The sequence below is a fragment of the Euprymna scolopes genome, chromosome 24 (genome assembly GCF_053919585.1).
Source record: "Euprymna scolopes isolate OS-2025 chromosome 24, ASM5391958v1, whole genome shotgun sequence".
Taxonomy (NCBI): Eukaryota; Metazoa; Mollusca; class Cephalopoda; order Sepiida; family Sepiolidae; genus Euprymna; species Euprymna scolopes.
Genome location: NC_136505.1, coordinates 38,933,395 through 38,949,045, shown reverse-complemented (window position 1 = coordinate 38,949,045; position 15,651 = coordinate 38,933,395). Strand labels below are relative to the sequence as shown.

Sequence of the window (15,651 nt, the reverse complement as noted above, 5' to 3'; positions counted from 1 at the left end):
CCTATGTCATATTTATTATTATATTATATTGGACACAATATATAGTAATGATTTAAAAAGTAAAAAAAAATGACTTTTGTGCCACCACTGAGAATTGAAACCAAAACGTTTAGCTTACGATTTACTTTTTCCTTTGACGTTAATGCTTTAGCTATGAAGACATGTTTGCTGTAAGGCTAAAAATTAAAACATAATCCAATAGCTATTATGTTACACATGCATATTCGTAATGCCGTCGTTCGACCTTCACCTGGCAAATTACATTTTTTTAATTTTCACACTTTTGCACCGATTTTCCCTCGCTAAAACCCAAATATAAAGTTACACATGGGTTTGAACACCCTATTTATTAAGCTTTATATCTGTAGACCAAAAACTGGCAGAGGAGTTTGGTAGGCAAAATCTTTTAAACAAATATATATACGCACGCATAAATATATATAGAAAGAGGTTTTCTTTTTACTATAACTTTTTTGTACAAATCTTACACAAGTATAAATCATGTAGAATATCTGCATAAATATAATTACACGTAATAGTTAACTAAAGATGATCATCCCATAAGAAAAAAAACAAAAAACAAACTAATAGCGAATTAATTAATATGAATGTTTAAAAGAGTATGAAAACTAGCTAGATCTTTTGCAGATGGATACAATTCCACGACTCATATATAACAAAGTTATATTTTCTTTTTAAATAAATAGAAAAAAGGGGTTTTAATATGAATATCAATACAAAAAAAAAAAAAAAATTATAGGAGTATAGATAGAAGATCGTGCAGTAAATTTGAATAATACCGAACACAAACATTTTTCTATTAACATTTTAATAAAAAGATGAATAAAAAATTTAATTCAAACCGATGAAGGTAAATTGAATTCAAGACAACACACACATATACACACAAATAATTCACTTACCTGTACTAAGTTTGATCAGGGTAGTTGAATCGATTTTTGTTGAGTACTTTGTTTCAACATTTTTTCGCAGTGGTGTGATCATTGGTGGACATATCCCTCCAGCACTTGGCATTTTCTCTAAATAATATATAGAAGGTTTCTTTTCAGTAGTGAAGAAATAAATAAGTAAATTTGGTATGAGAATATGAACAGTTTTAAGAGTTATCTTTTGTTGTTAGTGACAGTTATCTACTCTTGAAGAAGAAGAAGAAGAAGAAGAATAATAATAATAATAATAATAATAATAATAATAATAATAATAATAATAATAATAAAAAAAAAAAAAAAAAAACTACTGGGCGTAAGTAGTGCTGATGTTTGGGCTTATGCTATGATATGGCCACACACACCACTAACCAATATTTTACTTATTTCTGATCACCAAGCAGCACAGAATTATTCATCTTTTATGAAATTTTCAACATTAATTTAATAAATAATATTTATGTTTCAGTGGTTCCGATTAGACTAGATTGCACACTAACATGAGCATTCATATGACAGTTTTCTAAACCTTACTACTTCAATACTATTTAAAAATTAAGTGTTACAGATCACTGAAACTCTCGCTTTTCTTATTTTGTTCTTAAGTTCTCACATTCGATGAGCGATGTTTCTGATAAAGAGAAAAGAATTGCTGTTTTCTGGGTCAAAATCTATACCATCTGACACTTATCATTGGCAAGTTTTTGAACTTGAAATATTTTTTTTTTAGCTCCTTACATCAAGTGGCTTCATATCCTGTCTTAAACAAAAACACTATTTAAAAATTAAGTGTTACAGATGGATGAAAATGCAATTTAAAAATTAAGTGTTACAGATTAATAAAAATGCAATTTAAAAATTAAATGTTACAGATTAATAAAAATGCAATTTAAAAATTTAGTGTTACAGATTATTAAAAATCCAATTTAAAAACTAAGTGTTACTGATTAATAAAAATGCTATTTAAAAATTAAGTGTTAAAGATTAATAAAAATCCAATTTAAAAATTAAGTGTTACAGATTAATAAAAATACTATTTAAAAATTAAATGTTACAGATTAATAAAAATGCAATTTAAAAATTAAATGTTACAGATTAATAAAAATGCAATTTAAAAATTAAATGTTACAGATTAATAAAAATCCAATTTAAAAATTAAATGTTACAGATTAATAAAAATGCAATTTAAAAATTTAGTGTTACAGATTAATAAAAATGCAATTTAAAAATTAAATGTTACAGATTAATAAAAATGCAATTTAAAAACTAAGTGTTACAGATTAATAAAAATGCAATTTAAAAACTAAGTGTTACAGATTAATAAAAATGCAATTTAAAAATTAAATGTTACAGATTAATAAAAATGCAATTTAAAAATTAAAGGTTACAGATTAATAAAAATACTATTTAAAAATTAAGTGTTACAGATTAATAAAAATGCAATTTAAAAATTAAATGTTACAGATTAATAAAAATGCAATTTAAAAATTAAAGGTTACAGATTAATAAAAATGCAATTTAAAAATTAAATGTTACAGATTAATAAAAATCCAATTTAAAAACTAAGTGTTACAGATTAATAAAAATGCAATTTAAAAACTAAGTGTTACAGATTAATAAAAATGCAATTTAAAAACTAAGTGTTACAGATTAATAAAAATGCAATTTAAAAACTAAGTGTTACAGATTAATAAAAATGCAATTTAAAAACTAAGTGTTACAGATTAATAAAAATGCAATTTAAAATATACAGATTAATAAAAATGCAATTTAAAAACTAAGTGTTACAGATTAATAAAAATGCAATTTAAAAACTAAGTGTTACAGATTAATAAAAATGCAATTTAAAAACTAAGTGTTACAGATTAATAAAAATGCAATTTAAAAATTAAATGTTACAGATTAATAAAAATGCAATTTAAAAATTAAATGTTACAGATTAATAAAAATCCTATTTAAAAATTAAGTGTTACAGATTAATAAAAATGCAATTTAAAAATTAAATGTTACAGATTAATAAAAATCCAATTTAAAAACTAAGTGTTAAAGATTAATAAAAATCCAATTTAAAAATTAAGTGTTACAGATTAATAAAAATCCAATTTAAAAATTAAGTGTTACAGATTAATAAAAATGCAATTTAAAAACTAAGTGTTACAGATTAATGGAAATATCATTTAAAAATTAAGTGTTACAATGAACTGAAAATACTATTTAAAAATCAAGTGTTACAGAACATTGAAAATACTATTTCAAAATTATGTTGGATCACTGAAAATGCTATTTCCCAATTCAAACTTAAAATGCTATTTTAAAATTAAATGTTACAGAATTCAAATTAAAAATTCTATTTCAAAATTAAGGATGACAGTTCATTAAAAATCCTATTTCAAGCTTAACTGAATCACTGAAACTACTTTAAAAACTACTAATGAGTCACTATGTATCACAGCCCAGATAAAGATTAATTAGATGGAAAAATGATGAATGAATGAACAGTATTTACTTATGGTGACGGTTTATGGCAAGTATTCGTTAAAATTGGATGATCAAATTGTAATCTGTGGGGAAGCAGTCCCTTGGTAATGTGTTTCATAAATGGGACGTTCTTGGCAAGAAACTGTGTTTATGGAAATTCCATTTGATATTAGGCACACAGAGGAACAATTTGTATTTTTTCCAAAACTGAAATATTGAATTTCAAATAAAACCAATGGTATCTACTTAATTTTCATGTCGCAGTAATTAACATATCCAAAAATTATGAAAACCGATATGGTAGAAAATTAATTATTAATAAAATCAGTTAGCGAAAACTGAGTTTTGTTAAATTGACCTAAAATTTTCAGTTTTCTGAAAATAGTTACCGTCCTTGTTACAAGTCGAACTTTCTGTTTTTTTTTGTTTTTTTTTTTGTTTTTTTTAGCAAAACTCAATTCTCATTAATTGTCTTCAAAAACTGTTTTCGTTAATAATTCATTGTTTTTCATAATTTTTGGATACGTTCATTACTGCAACATGAGAATTAAGTAGATGTCATCAGTTTTATTTAGAATTCAATATTTTGAATTTCGCTCTAATAATGAAGAAGTACCAAAAATATAACTATATGACAGTCACTCTTTTTAACATCTGTTATTAACACGTATGTTTTAACCAATTTATTTTTGTTTTTAAATTCTGTGACTGTGCAAAAACATATAGTAAAATATGAATTTACTTGTCTCCCCACAAGAACAAAGATAGACACAAGCCCGCTTTTTAATGTAAGGTGAAATCGAGGCCCACTCCTCTTCCAAAGAGTACCTTGGAATAAAAACAAAGGCATAATTAGTCTAGGAAGATTTCCTTCCCTGCAACTGAGGACAGAACAGTTACCACACTTCAATCCTATTCTAGAAGCCGAACAGAGTAAAAAGAATGCTCCATGGGTATATTGCTAGGTACTTATGTAAATATTTACTTGGTTTCTACCTTAACAGTTTCCTTTAAAGTGACGACTTCGAAAGTTTTCGGGTATGCTGAAAACGAATATCGCATTTAAGTTTTTCGTAAATAAGTAATTTTCCTGATATCAAGCAATGTAATTCCTTACAACAATGGCCACCGCTTTTAACAAAAGTAATTACATTGCTTCATATCTGGAAAACTACTTATCTGCAGAAAATATGAATGCGATATTCGTTTTCAGCATACCCGAAAACCTCAGTGAGTCGTCATTTTAAAGAAAAATCTTAAAGCGGCAACCAAGTAAAAATTTACTAGTGCTTGTACAAAGATAAGCGACAGATCTATTTTTAAAAATAAATTGCAGAAACAGGGGACATAACTAAGATTACTTATTTAAGAAAGCATATTTTAGATCACTTTCAATTTTTGATTATTTAAAAAAAATTTTTTTTTATATAAATTTAAGAAAACAGAATTGGAAATTATTCAAAGTTTAATTAATTTAATTAAAGCACTGTTTTTGCTGTTAGTTGTTTATATGCATGTATTATACCGCGCCGAAAGAATAATATTATTTAGAAAGCCATTCTTAACATAGGAAGGGGGAGGGTTTACTTTCACCTAACAATTTAATTTTAAAAAAATCTCCCTTGTTTCACAATTTATCTCCCTTGTTTGATATGTCGCCTTTCTTTGTGCAAGCACCTATTCCTATTTGAGTGACGTAAATTATCAATTTTATCCAAAATGTGAGCGAAAAAAAACAAAACAAAAAAACAAAAGCAAGATGAGATATTTCAACGATTCCTATACTACTGTTGAACGGAAGACAGAATTGGGCATGATGAGATGAAATGTTCTTCAAATATTTGTAAGATTTTGTCAAATGTAAAAGACAACGCACCTGTTTGGTTCTAGTCAATTTTTCCGTATGTCAATTCATAACAACTCTTCATAATTTCACAATATTTACCGTTGTTGTCAAGGTGCGAGAATATCAAACTCATGGTTACAATTAACGAACGCATTCTGTTATTCGAGATTTTCTTTCTTTCTTTTTTTATATAAATTTGTAAATTACTAACAACTTGTTAACTCCCACTTCAACTATCCAAAGTATTTAAGAGTGAAATCAGTTTCGACATTACTCCCAAACAACTGATTTTTTTTTTTTAATTATTATTATTATTATTATTTAAACGCTTAAGTAAAATAAATAAATAAATAGATAAATAAATAGAAACACGGTTCTTCTTTATTGTACCTATTTACAATGCCTCCCCACGGGACAGAGTTAGACAACAGGGTCGTTTTTTAACGTGGAGAAAAGGTACAAAAATAAAAATTGTCTCAGTCGTGAAGGATTTTTCCTCCACTGAAAGAGAACTAGAAATGGAAGTGCCACATCTGAAGAACAGATGGTATTTATTTGCTCCCCCACCGAGCAAATTAGGCACAAGGCCGATTTTTAATGTGAGGAGTGAAGGGAGGGGGAAGGGAAAAAGGGGACCAGCTCCCGAGAGGTGGGAAATGGGAGCTGGTTAAAGGTCAGGCATGTGGGGTTGCCCCCACATCTGGTCTTTGCTTGCAGTATCTGCCGGAACAGATACTACACTTTGATCTTGGCCAATTGTAGCGAAATTCGAAAAATGAAATATTCAATTTTAAGTGAAACCAATGGTATCTACTTAATTGTCATGTCGCAGTTACGAACATATCCAAAAATTACGAAAACGATAAGGTGGGACATTAATTGGGTCTCCTGGTGCTTTTGTCTCCCAATTTATAGTCTGCTAAAATTTTAATCACGTGATTACGGTGGAGCGAGAATAAAATAAACCATTCATTCAAGTGCCACTTACGATATTAAAAATCACTTTATTGGGACTTACGCATTTAGGTAATCTCGAAGAAAGAGATAGCCTGTTTCCTCCGTTTGACTATAGGTGGTGTTACTGTCTGTCCACCCAGTTACGGAAGCACAAAATGTATATAATGGCACCCTTAAAATAAAAATAAATGTTTTTGTTATATTTAAATTCTAAACATGTTTTTTTTTGTTGTTTTTGGCAAACATATTTAAGTTTTTTTGTTTTTTTTTTTCAAACATGTACGCTTTTTTTGTTTTTGCAAACATATTTAAGTTTTATTTTTCCAAACATTTACGTTTTGTTGCTGGTTTAATTTCAAACATTTGCGGGTTTTTTTGTTTTTGTTTTTACGTTTCCAAGAGAACATACTTTAAGGAATACTCAAGAAAATACATGTCACTTAGAGGTAAAATGTTATCAACAATCGCATCCATTAGGATGTGATTTGGCAAGGGTTAATTGGCGGTAAAGATCGTAATAAATTGCGCATGTTTACAAAATAAAATTAAAAAAAAAAAACTATATTTAAAAAAAAAATAACAAAAAAATATGTTTGCAAAAAATGAAAAAACGTAAATGTGTTTGGAAAAACAAAAAAGAAACGTAAATGTTTCCAAAAAAAACAACAACAAACAAAAAATAAATATGAAAAACGAAAAAAAAAAATCGTAAATGTTTGAAAATAAACAAGCAACAAAACGTAAATATGTTTGAAAAAATAAAACTTAAATATGTTTGCAAAAAAAAGAAAACAAAAAAATAAAACCGTAAATATGTTTGAAAAAAAACCCCCAAAAAACTTAAATATGTTTGCAAAAAAAACAAAAAACAAAACATGTTTAAAATTAAAATATAACAAAAACATTTATTTTTATTTCAAGGGTGCCATTATATACATTTTGTGCTTCCATAACTGGGTGGACAGACAGTAACGCCACCTATAGTTAAACGGAGGAAACAGGCTCTCTCTTTCTTCCAGATTGCCTGCATTTATATTACCGGGCTAGCGGGTGTTTTGTAACTATTCTGTACTTTCATTTAACAATTCAATAATCAAAAAAGGTATTGTAAACTTGAATTTAACTTGAAAATACTATTTAAAAAATAGCACGCTAACATAAGTGCATAAGCACCACTTTATAATAATAAGTTAAGTTAACAAATTTACCGAACTTCCATTACTATCGATTACTATATTGTCCTTTTGACTACTCTACACTCTTTAACCCTTATCCTTGAGTGGCCTATCGGCCTTGATAAGTGGTGACGCCTATGTAAAAAAAAAAAAAAAATATATATAAATCTCACCTGTCTGTTTAAATGTATGTATGTATGTATGTATGTATATTTGTATGTCTGCTTAAAACTTTCGACAGGGCCGATTGATTTTCATGAGATCAATATTGTTTTGAAGTTCAACCCTTCAGACGACAAATATAAAAAAATTGGCTAAAAACATTAGTTCCTTCACCCTCAACCGGGCACTTTTCTACAGGGAAGGGTCGCTTTTTTCACCGATATTTTCGAATATCATCACCTCTTTTTGATTGACTAGCCTTAATCTAAATTTTCACCACTTCCGGTTTGACAATGGATGCAACGGCAAAGATGTCCCCCCTTTTTTTTTAACGTTCTTTGCCTCCTTTGCGGTACAGGTTCGAGCCAGCCTGCCTGCCTACTACCACTTTTTTTTTTGCTCAACACACACCTCTAAACATCTGGGCAACACCAGGCAATGCTGGGCACCCAGGCTAGTTTTGCATATTTCTTTTTTAAAGGACTGTTTGAATAAAATCACAATGATTTTACAAATTTAAATCATTGTGAATTTATTCAAACGGCCCTTTATCTCGCTATGTCAAATCCCCCGCCTACCTCCAAAAAATACAGGGTGACCCCCCCCCCAAAAAAACGGGCCCCAACTCTAATTAGGCCCCGTTTCTTAGTGTTTTGTCCGAATGAAATGAAACTTTGGTCATAACTAGTTTATTATATTCAAAACATCACATCAAAACACTAGGGTCTTTGGTATTTTTTTCTCCGTTCTTCAGCATATGTTCTAGATGGCCTCCATTTAGCATTTGTTTTTTTTTGGGGTCACCCTGTATACATATAATAAAATGATTTTTATATCGTAAACTGTTTCAGAAATTTCTGGGACTGACTCCATAACAAGTAGACCCCCCCCCCAAAGAAATATATATATATATATATATATATATATATATATATATATATATATATAAGTGTGTGTAAGGGTGTTGGTTCAGCAAAAAAAAAGCAAAATTACGAGCGCAAAAAAAAAAAAAAAAAAAATTAGGAATGGTAGGCAGGCTCGACCCGTAATGTGCAGGAGGAAAAGGAGGTGAAAAAAGCAAACGGTCTTATTAATGTGCCTACCACAATTGTGATTTCACAGGCGGTTGAAATAACGTGTTTTATGCAACGTTGTTGATGCAAGGTTTGAATGACTTGCAAAAATGTTGACGAATAAAGTGATCCCTCCTTGTAAAAAATGGCCCAGTTGAGAGTGAAAAAAATAATTTTTTGGGCCAATTTTTCGATATTTGCCGTCCGCGGCATACAACCTTTAAACCGATACCAATTTTGTCACAGTCCAACGTGTCTGTCAAAAGTTTTTGACAGGCATACAACCCCCCCCCCCTCCCCCACACACACACATACACATGCACATACATACATTTTGTCTTACGTCGCATAAAATCTGTACCTCCAAGGATATCTGCTCTTGGCTTGTTTATCAATAAAGACGATCTGGTGCGAACAAAGGGTCGTATTCAGAATTCTAACATCTACCCCTTTGATGTTAAATGCCCTGTACTTCTAGGGAAACATCATCCTTTGACACAATTTGCAATTAAAGACACACATGTAGCAGCCAACACCCGCTACATCACAGGCAGAAGCTACTTCTCACAACTTCGAGATTCGGAATCCATTTCTCCCTTGCTTGTCCAATCACAAGCCAGCTCTCAGTCATGTGACCGAGTATATAAAAGGCAAAAATCACAAACCTTTAATCCTCTTTCTCGTTGCTTTGCCCAGAAGCACACATCATCTGGGGCTTCAGCCCCAGGATGGACGTGAGTACTACGAGCTTGCTATGGCTCTCTTCTAACTACCATATATTTCCACGTGCTGTACCCACACAAACTTTATCATTCTACAGGACTACCCAAAGAACATTCTTTGTCATGCTAATGAACTGCTCTCGTTGATACACCAACACACACACACACACACACACACACACACACACACACACACACACACACACACACACCCTTTGTCCTGTTTCTACTATCAGACGTACACTCACGCACGACAACACACAAATACACTAAAACCTTTGCCCTTTTTTTTCTCTTTTAACCCGCTTCCTTTGTACCAATAACTACTACCTATAAACATGTGTGGACTGAACTATTCTTCCTCAACAAGCCGGCAATGTGTTAATTCTATCATTACGCACGAACACTGAACTCTCGTACTAATACGTTTCTCTCTTGTACGCATGTACTCTACTACTAACGCCACTAACGAAAATGGCAAGTAAAGTTAGTTTAAAAGCGAAAATGTGTGTATATATGTATGTATGTATGTATGTATGTATGTATGTATGTGTGTATGTTTGTGTGTCTGCTAAAAACTTTCGACAGACATGACGAAAATTCACAAACTTGGTATCATATTGAAGCCCCATCCTTCGCTCGAAAAATTGGCCCAAATTGTTCATTTTTACACCCCGAAATCGACAATTTTCGACAGGTCAACAAAAATGGTCTTCTCGTGACGACGACCGATTCTACACATGCGCCAGATGACGTCATGACCTGATTTACTTTAAATAGTTGAAAAACTGAACAAATTTCATGTACATCGTGTTAGGTCAGTTGATTAGCGTGTTGGTTCCTTATCTAAACGTTTTGGGTTCGAATCGTGGTGTGAGATGTCCTTTTTTTTTTTTTTTTCGATTTTTTAAATTTAAATATTGAACCAGTGTTATTTAAGCCATTTTTCATGTAACGCTCGTTTTTCTGTTTTTTTTTTACTTCACTTATCCACCCCCGACCACACACCCAAAAACACCCAGGTACCCACCGATTTTTTAAATTTTAATATCGAAACAGACTTATTTAAGCCATTTTTCACGTGTTCGTTTTTCTGTTTTCATCGTTCGTTTGCCTTACGTTAGTTTTTTTGTTTTTTTTTCGATGTTTTGATCACCCCCCGCTTAAGTTTTAACGTTGTTTTGTTTTTTTACTTCGTTTATAACAAACAAACCTGGTCATTGACGTCGTCGTCATCGTAACGCTCGACGACTTCCGTGTGCGCACCTGTCAATTTGGTTCTTGCTTAAATAAATTCAAACATCTTTCACTAACTAATTCTGGCCGGCCGATTTTATTTTCAAACTTTGCCTCAGGGCTTCGGGTTCGATCCTAACTCCCCCCCCCAGTTTCTTTTTTATTTAACACCACACATATCTACAAACACCCGGGCAACGCCGGGTACCCCCACTAGTTAATAATAGAATGAAAACTACATTTTCGTTATCTCTTATTCTATACACATTTAAATTATTGCCATTTAGGAACCAATTCAACTCTTTCAAAGTTAAGGCTATCTGGATTTTGGATTCCTCAAGGGAGACAATCAGTGAAGAAAATTCTACGCAATTACATTATTTGTAAAAAAGTTAATTCAATGCCATATAAAGCCCCCTCGGGTTCTCAACTGCTCACTCATCTTTTTCACCTCTTTCTACAAGTGGGTGTTGACTTTACCGGTCATTATTTGGTAAATCACAATGACAAAGGCATGAAAATGTCCGTTTTTGTTGCTCACCTGCATGCCGTACATCTGTAACTTTTACCAAATATGAGCACTGGATTCTTTATATTGGCATTTATTAGGTTTACCAATTTGTTTGGTGTTTCTACACATGTTTATTTGAACAATGCAAAGACTTTCTTGGCGTCTGGTATCTTGTTATCCGAAATTTTCGTTTTGGACAAATTCAAAGAAAATTTCAAGTCAACTTCCATTAGTCATTTCTTTATTCAGCTTGGCAAGGAGATGCATGGGAGAGGATAATAAAAACAATCAAATAATGTTTAAAAAAATTATAAAGCAAGTTAGCTATTTCGACTTCTTAACTATCCTTTATGATGTAGAAAAGGCAATCAATGATCAACCATTTACTTATATTACTGTTTCTGAAGGGGGCCTCGATATTTTAACCCCTAATCACTTTTTACAAACTGGTTATAACCCACGTTTGTTGATCAATAATTACAGATTGAGCAATTTGTGTTCTGATCCTCCCAATCATGCAAAACTTTTGCAGCCTCTGAAATTGAGACACAGATAAATTGAAAAATTCCGAAAGATTTGGCACAACGATTACTTGTCCTTGATGCCAATATAATGAGCAATCACCCTCAGAAGGTGTCGGTAGGAGAAATCGTGTTAATTAAATCTCCAAATAAAACTCTATCCTTTTGGAGTCTAGGCAAAGTACTTAATACTTATCGATGGGAATGATGGTAAAGTTCACTCAGCCTGTGTATTAAGGGACGCTTGCGAACAGGTTCATTCTTTAAAACATTTATTTCCCCTGGATTTAAAGTCCGTTTCTGTGCCGTCTTCTACAGAATTTATGGAAGAAAGTGGTCCCTTCTTCTGTCCAATTTATTCCATCACAAATGACGAATATAGTGTGCTGTGATTCTGGTGAAAGTTGGTACCATTTTGATTGTGTTGGGGTGAGTCAGTCGGATACTTTCAGGAAATGTAATTGTCCGAATTGTTTGGAAAAAGTAAATCACTAAACTCCTTTCATTCTCTCTTTAAACTCAGTATTTATTAAATTGTCATTTGACTCATGTTCAAGTTATCGTTCTTATTATTAAGAATCTATTGGTAATCTAGATAAGATAGATTTATTGGTTGTAAATTCATTCACCATAAGCAGATAAAGTCACACATTAAAATAAAAAACAAATAATAATCAACCTATGACAGTTGGTTAAGCCCTTGTGACCAATAGAATTATTTACTTGTCGATTAATTGACATAGTTACCTTATATTTAATATTTGGAAAAAAGAAATAGATACCCATTACTTTTTCCTTCCTTCTTTAACAATGTGTCAGGAATTGCATGAAATGCGAACTTTCATTGGTTGATAAGAATTTGATCTCATGTTTTATTTCAGCCTTTTGATTGGCTGATTTAAATTTGAACCATATGCACAGGATGTTCAAACCGAAAAACTTCAGTTCATGTATATTGAATCGGAAAAGTCTGACAATTCACACTCTACACAGGTCTGAACGCTTCTTTCTTAGAACTGCCCGCCTATGGAACACTGTTCTGCTGGCTTGCTTCTTGACCGACTACAATATCGTTGCCTTCAAGCCCAATGTAAGCAAGTTCGGAAAAGTCTGACGATGTTCACTCTACACAGGTCTGAACACTTCTGTCCACTCCCCCCAGCAACCTGCTTTTATGATGCCCGGGCGCTCCTCAAAATCACATGTGAGATGTGATTTTTCGAGAACTGTGCAAAACCATGGCCATTAAAAGACCATGGTCGCCATCTTGGATCTTTTTGCTTTTCCTTCTCAGCCCGCAGAACAGGCAGACACAAGCACGTTTTTGTAGTAAGCCTTCTCTATTTTCCCCACATATATATTTCTTACTGGAAGGACCTCATTTGAGTCTCTCCTTTAAGCATTTATGGATTCATTAATTTAAGGGCAATTGGAGCCCTTTCTTCTTTTCTCAATGAGACTATTCTACCTAACTAATTAGGTTTCATTCCTCAACTTATTTTCATTTCATTTAAATAAGCTAAAAATGTTGATATAGAAATTAACTATTCAGTGGAACTAACCGACCCCTTTTCTTTGGAATCATAATTAAATGGATCCTTTTACCAAGAACATTCAAACTAACTCAGTAGAGATTTAACTAACACTTCTTTTTAAGAATCACCTACCAGACTCCTTCTTTGCTTATTAGTCAGGCGCAGAGATACTATCACAGTGCATCGACAAACACTTAGTGGTAGATCTTGTTTCTTGTCTAGGGCAATGAACGCCATTTTTCCACTCCCGACACATCCCACCCCTCAAAACTGGGCACTTGGGATTGCTTAAGTACCACACATGCCTGTACAAGTAGATTGGGGTTACCTTCTCCTGATGGGTTGAGGGTACCGGATTGTCAGTTCCTAGCTGCTGTTTCCGATTGGTAGTACAGGCGCCCTAACTCTTTGGTAGCGCTTAGAGCGGCTGCTCCATCAACAGTTGTATAATATCGGGATGTTTGTAGTGCCATGTCGCGCATGGAAAGGGACCCTGCACTCATCCCCGATGGGCTTTCCTGAGGTCACAGTCCTAGTTGAAGAAAGGTCAGCTAATGGTTTACTTGTGTTGCATGTCTGATACTTTGCATAACCTCTTGTTACCTAACTGAAGCTCTTTAAAAACATGATGACAGTACAATAAAAAAGTAAGCTTAAACCAGGCCTAGGGACAAACAAATTCAACTTGCCTCCTCCCTTGAGGCTTGCATTCACTAACATCCGTGGGCTTAGAACTAATTTAGCTGATGTTGAAGCATTTCTCCAAACAAATACCCCGGATATCTTAGCACTAAGTGAGACTAACCTACACTCCTCCATCCCCTCTAACTACTTTAACATGCCTGGCTATCTGGCTATCTTCCACTCTGCTGTAAGGACTCTGACAGACATATGCACGGTCTTGGAGTCTACATTCGTAACACCCTCCCCCTGACTAGAGAAACAAACCTAGAAACGGATGATCAAGCATTTATGTGCTTTAGACTAAACATACAACATAACATTAGCTACTTTTATTTTCTCTACCGCTCTCCCTCGACCTCAGACTGCACCATAACAAACAAAGTCTCTGACAGCATAGACACAGCACTCTCCCTCGACACTAGCGCACAAGTACATATATTTGGTGACTTTAATATTCACCACAAAAACTGGCTTGGATTCTCTACTTACACAACACATAGCTTCGATATATCTCACTCCCTATCACAAATGGTTACGTTTCCAACCCGTTTCCCTGACCAGCAAGAATAACATGCATCATTTCTAGATCTGTTTCTGACCACAATGCTGACAGCCCACTCAGGAACGCTGATCATGCAGTGATAATGGTCAAAATCACCCTAAACTCTAGACCCAAAACTGAAGAGCCAGTGCTCAAAACAACGAGATATTATAAAAAGACTGAGTGGGAAGCCATCAGAGATCTTATCAGAGATGCCCCATGGGGAAATATTTTTTCTCTTCTTGCTGAACAGTGCGCAAATGAGACCACTGAATGGTTCAAAACAGCAATTGAAGCACATCTTCCCATGCGGAAATTTTTTAGCAAGCCCCACTCTCCCCAATGGTTTACTTCTACTTGCGCAACTACCATTGCTCAAAGGCAGCATGCATACCGCAGATTTAACTGACATAAGTCTAGTTCAAACAGATAGAAGTATATAGAAGCTAGAAGTAACGTTAAGAAAGAAATAGCGACAGCTAAGAGAGAATTTACTGAAACCACTAAAAAACGCATCGAAGCACAAAAATTAGGAATTTGTGACTTCTGGAAAATCTGTAACAGTGTAGTAAATAATGGGAAATCAACAATTCCTCCACTAACCAACAATCACGAGGTTGTTTGCTCAGCAACCGACAAGGCTAACATACTTGCCAGCTGGTTTGTCTCAAACTCATCATTGGACCCTTCCAACCACCCCCTGCCTGACTTTACTTTGCGGACAGACGCCACGCTAGATGATCTAAAAATCACCCCTGCTCAGGTGCATGCTATCATAAAAAACCTTGACACTTCAAAAGCATGTGGACCTGATCTCATCCCAGCTGTGCTATTAAAAAAGTGCTCAGCCGAAGTAGCTCCAGTTCTCTCCAAACTCTACAACAAATGCCTTAATGAATCATGCTTTCCAGGTTGTTGGAAAACTGCTTCTGTGGTACCAGTATTCAAGAATTCGGGCAAAAGAACTGACCCATCAAATTATCGCCCCATTAGCCTCCTCCTACTTTTCACCAAAATATTTGAGACCATAATTAACCATGCTCTAGTCCGGCACCTTACAGATGCTAAACTTCTGACTAACAAACAATATGGATTTAGACAAGCCCGTTTCACAGCAGACATCCTCCCTGTAATCTCTGAACGTATATACCATTCACTGGACCAAGCGGGGGAGGGCAGAGCGGTAGCTCTAGATATATCTAAGGCTTTTGACAGGGTATGGCAGGCATGAGGGTCTCCTCAGGAAAATTAGATAATATGGTA

At 33.4% G+C, this 15,651-nt stretch overlaps 1 protein-coding gene across 3 annotated transcripts in view; it reads right to left on the bottom strand.

The window, feature by feature from the left end:
• Positions 1–15,651, bottom strand: part of LOC145246660 (annexin A6-like) — a 143,609-nt gene that overhangs the window by 126,380 nt on the left and 1,578 nt on the right. For 2 of the 3 annotated variants that reach the window (XM_080108371.1, XM_080108369.1), the window contains exon 2: positions 924–1,040. In XM_080108371.1, coding sequence (XP_079964497.1) covers positions 924–1,040 — 117 coding nt within the window. Of the gene's footprint in view, positions 1–923; positions 1,041–5,301; positions 5,424–15,651 lie in introns of those variants that run through there. The other variant, XM_080108370.1, reaches the window with a different exon arrangement.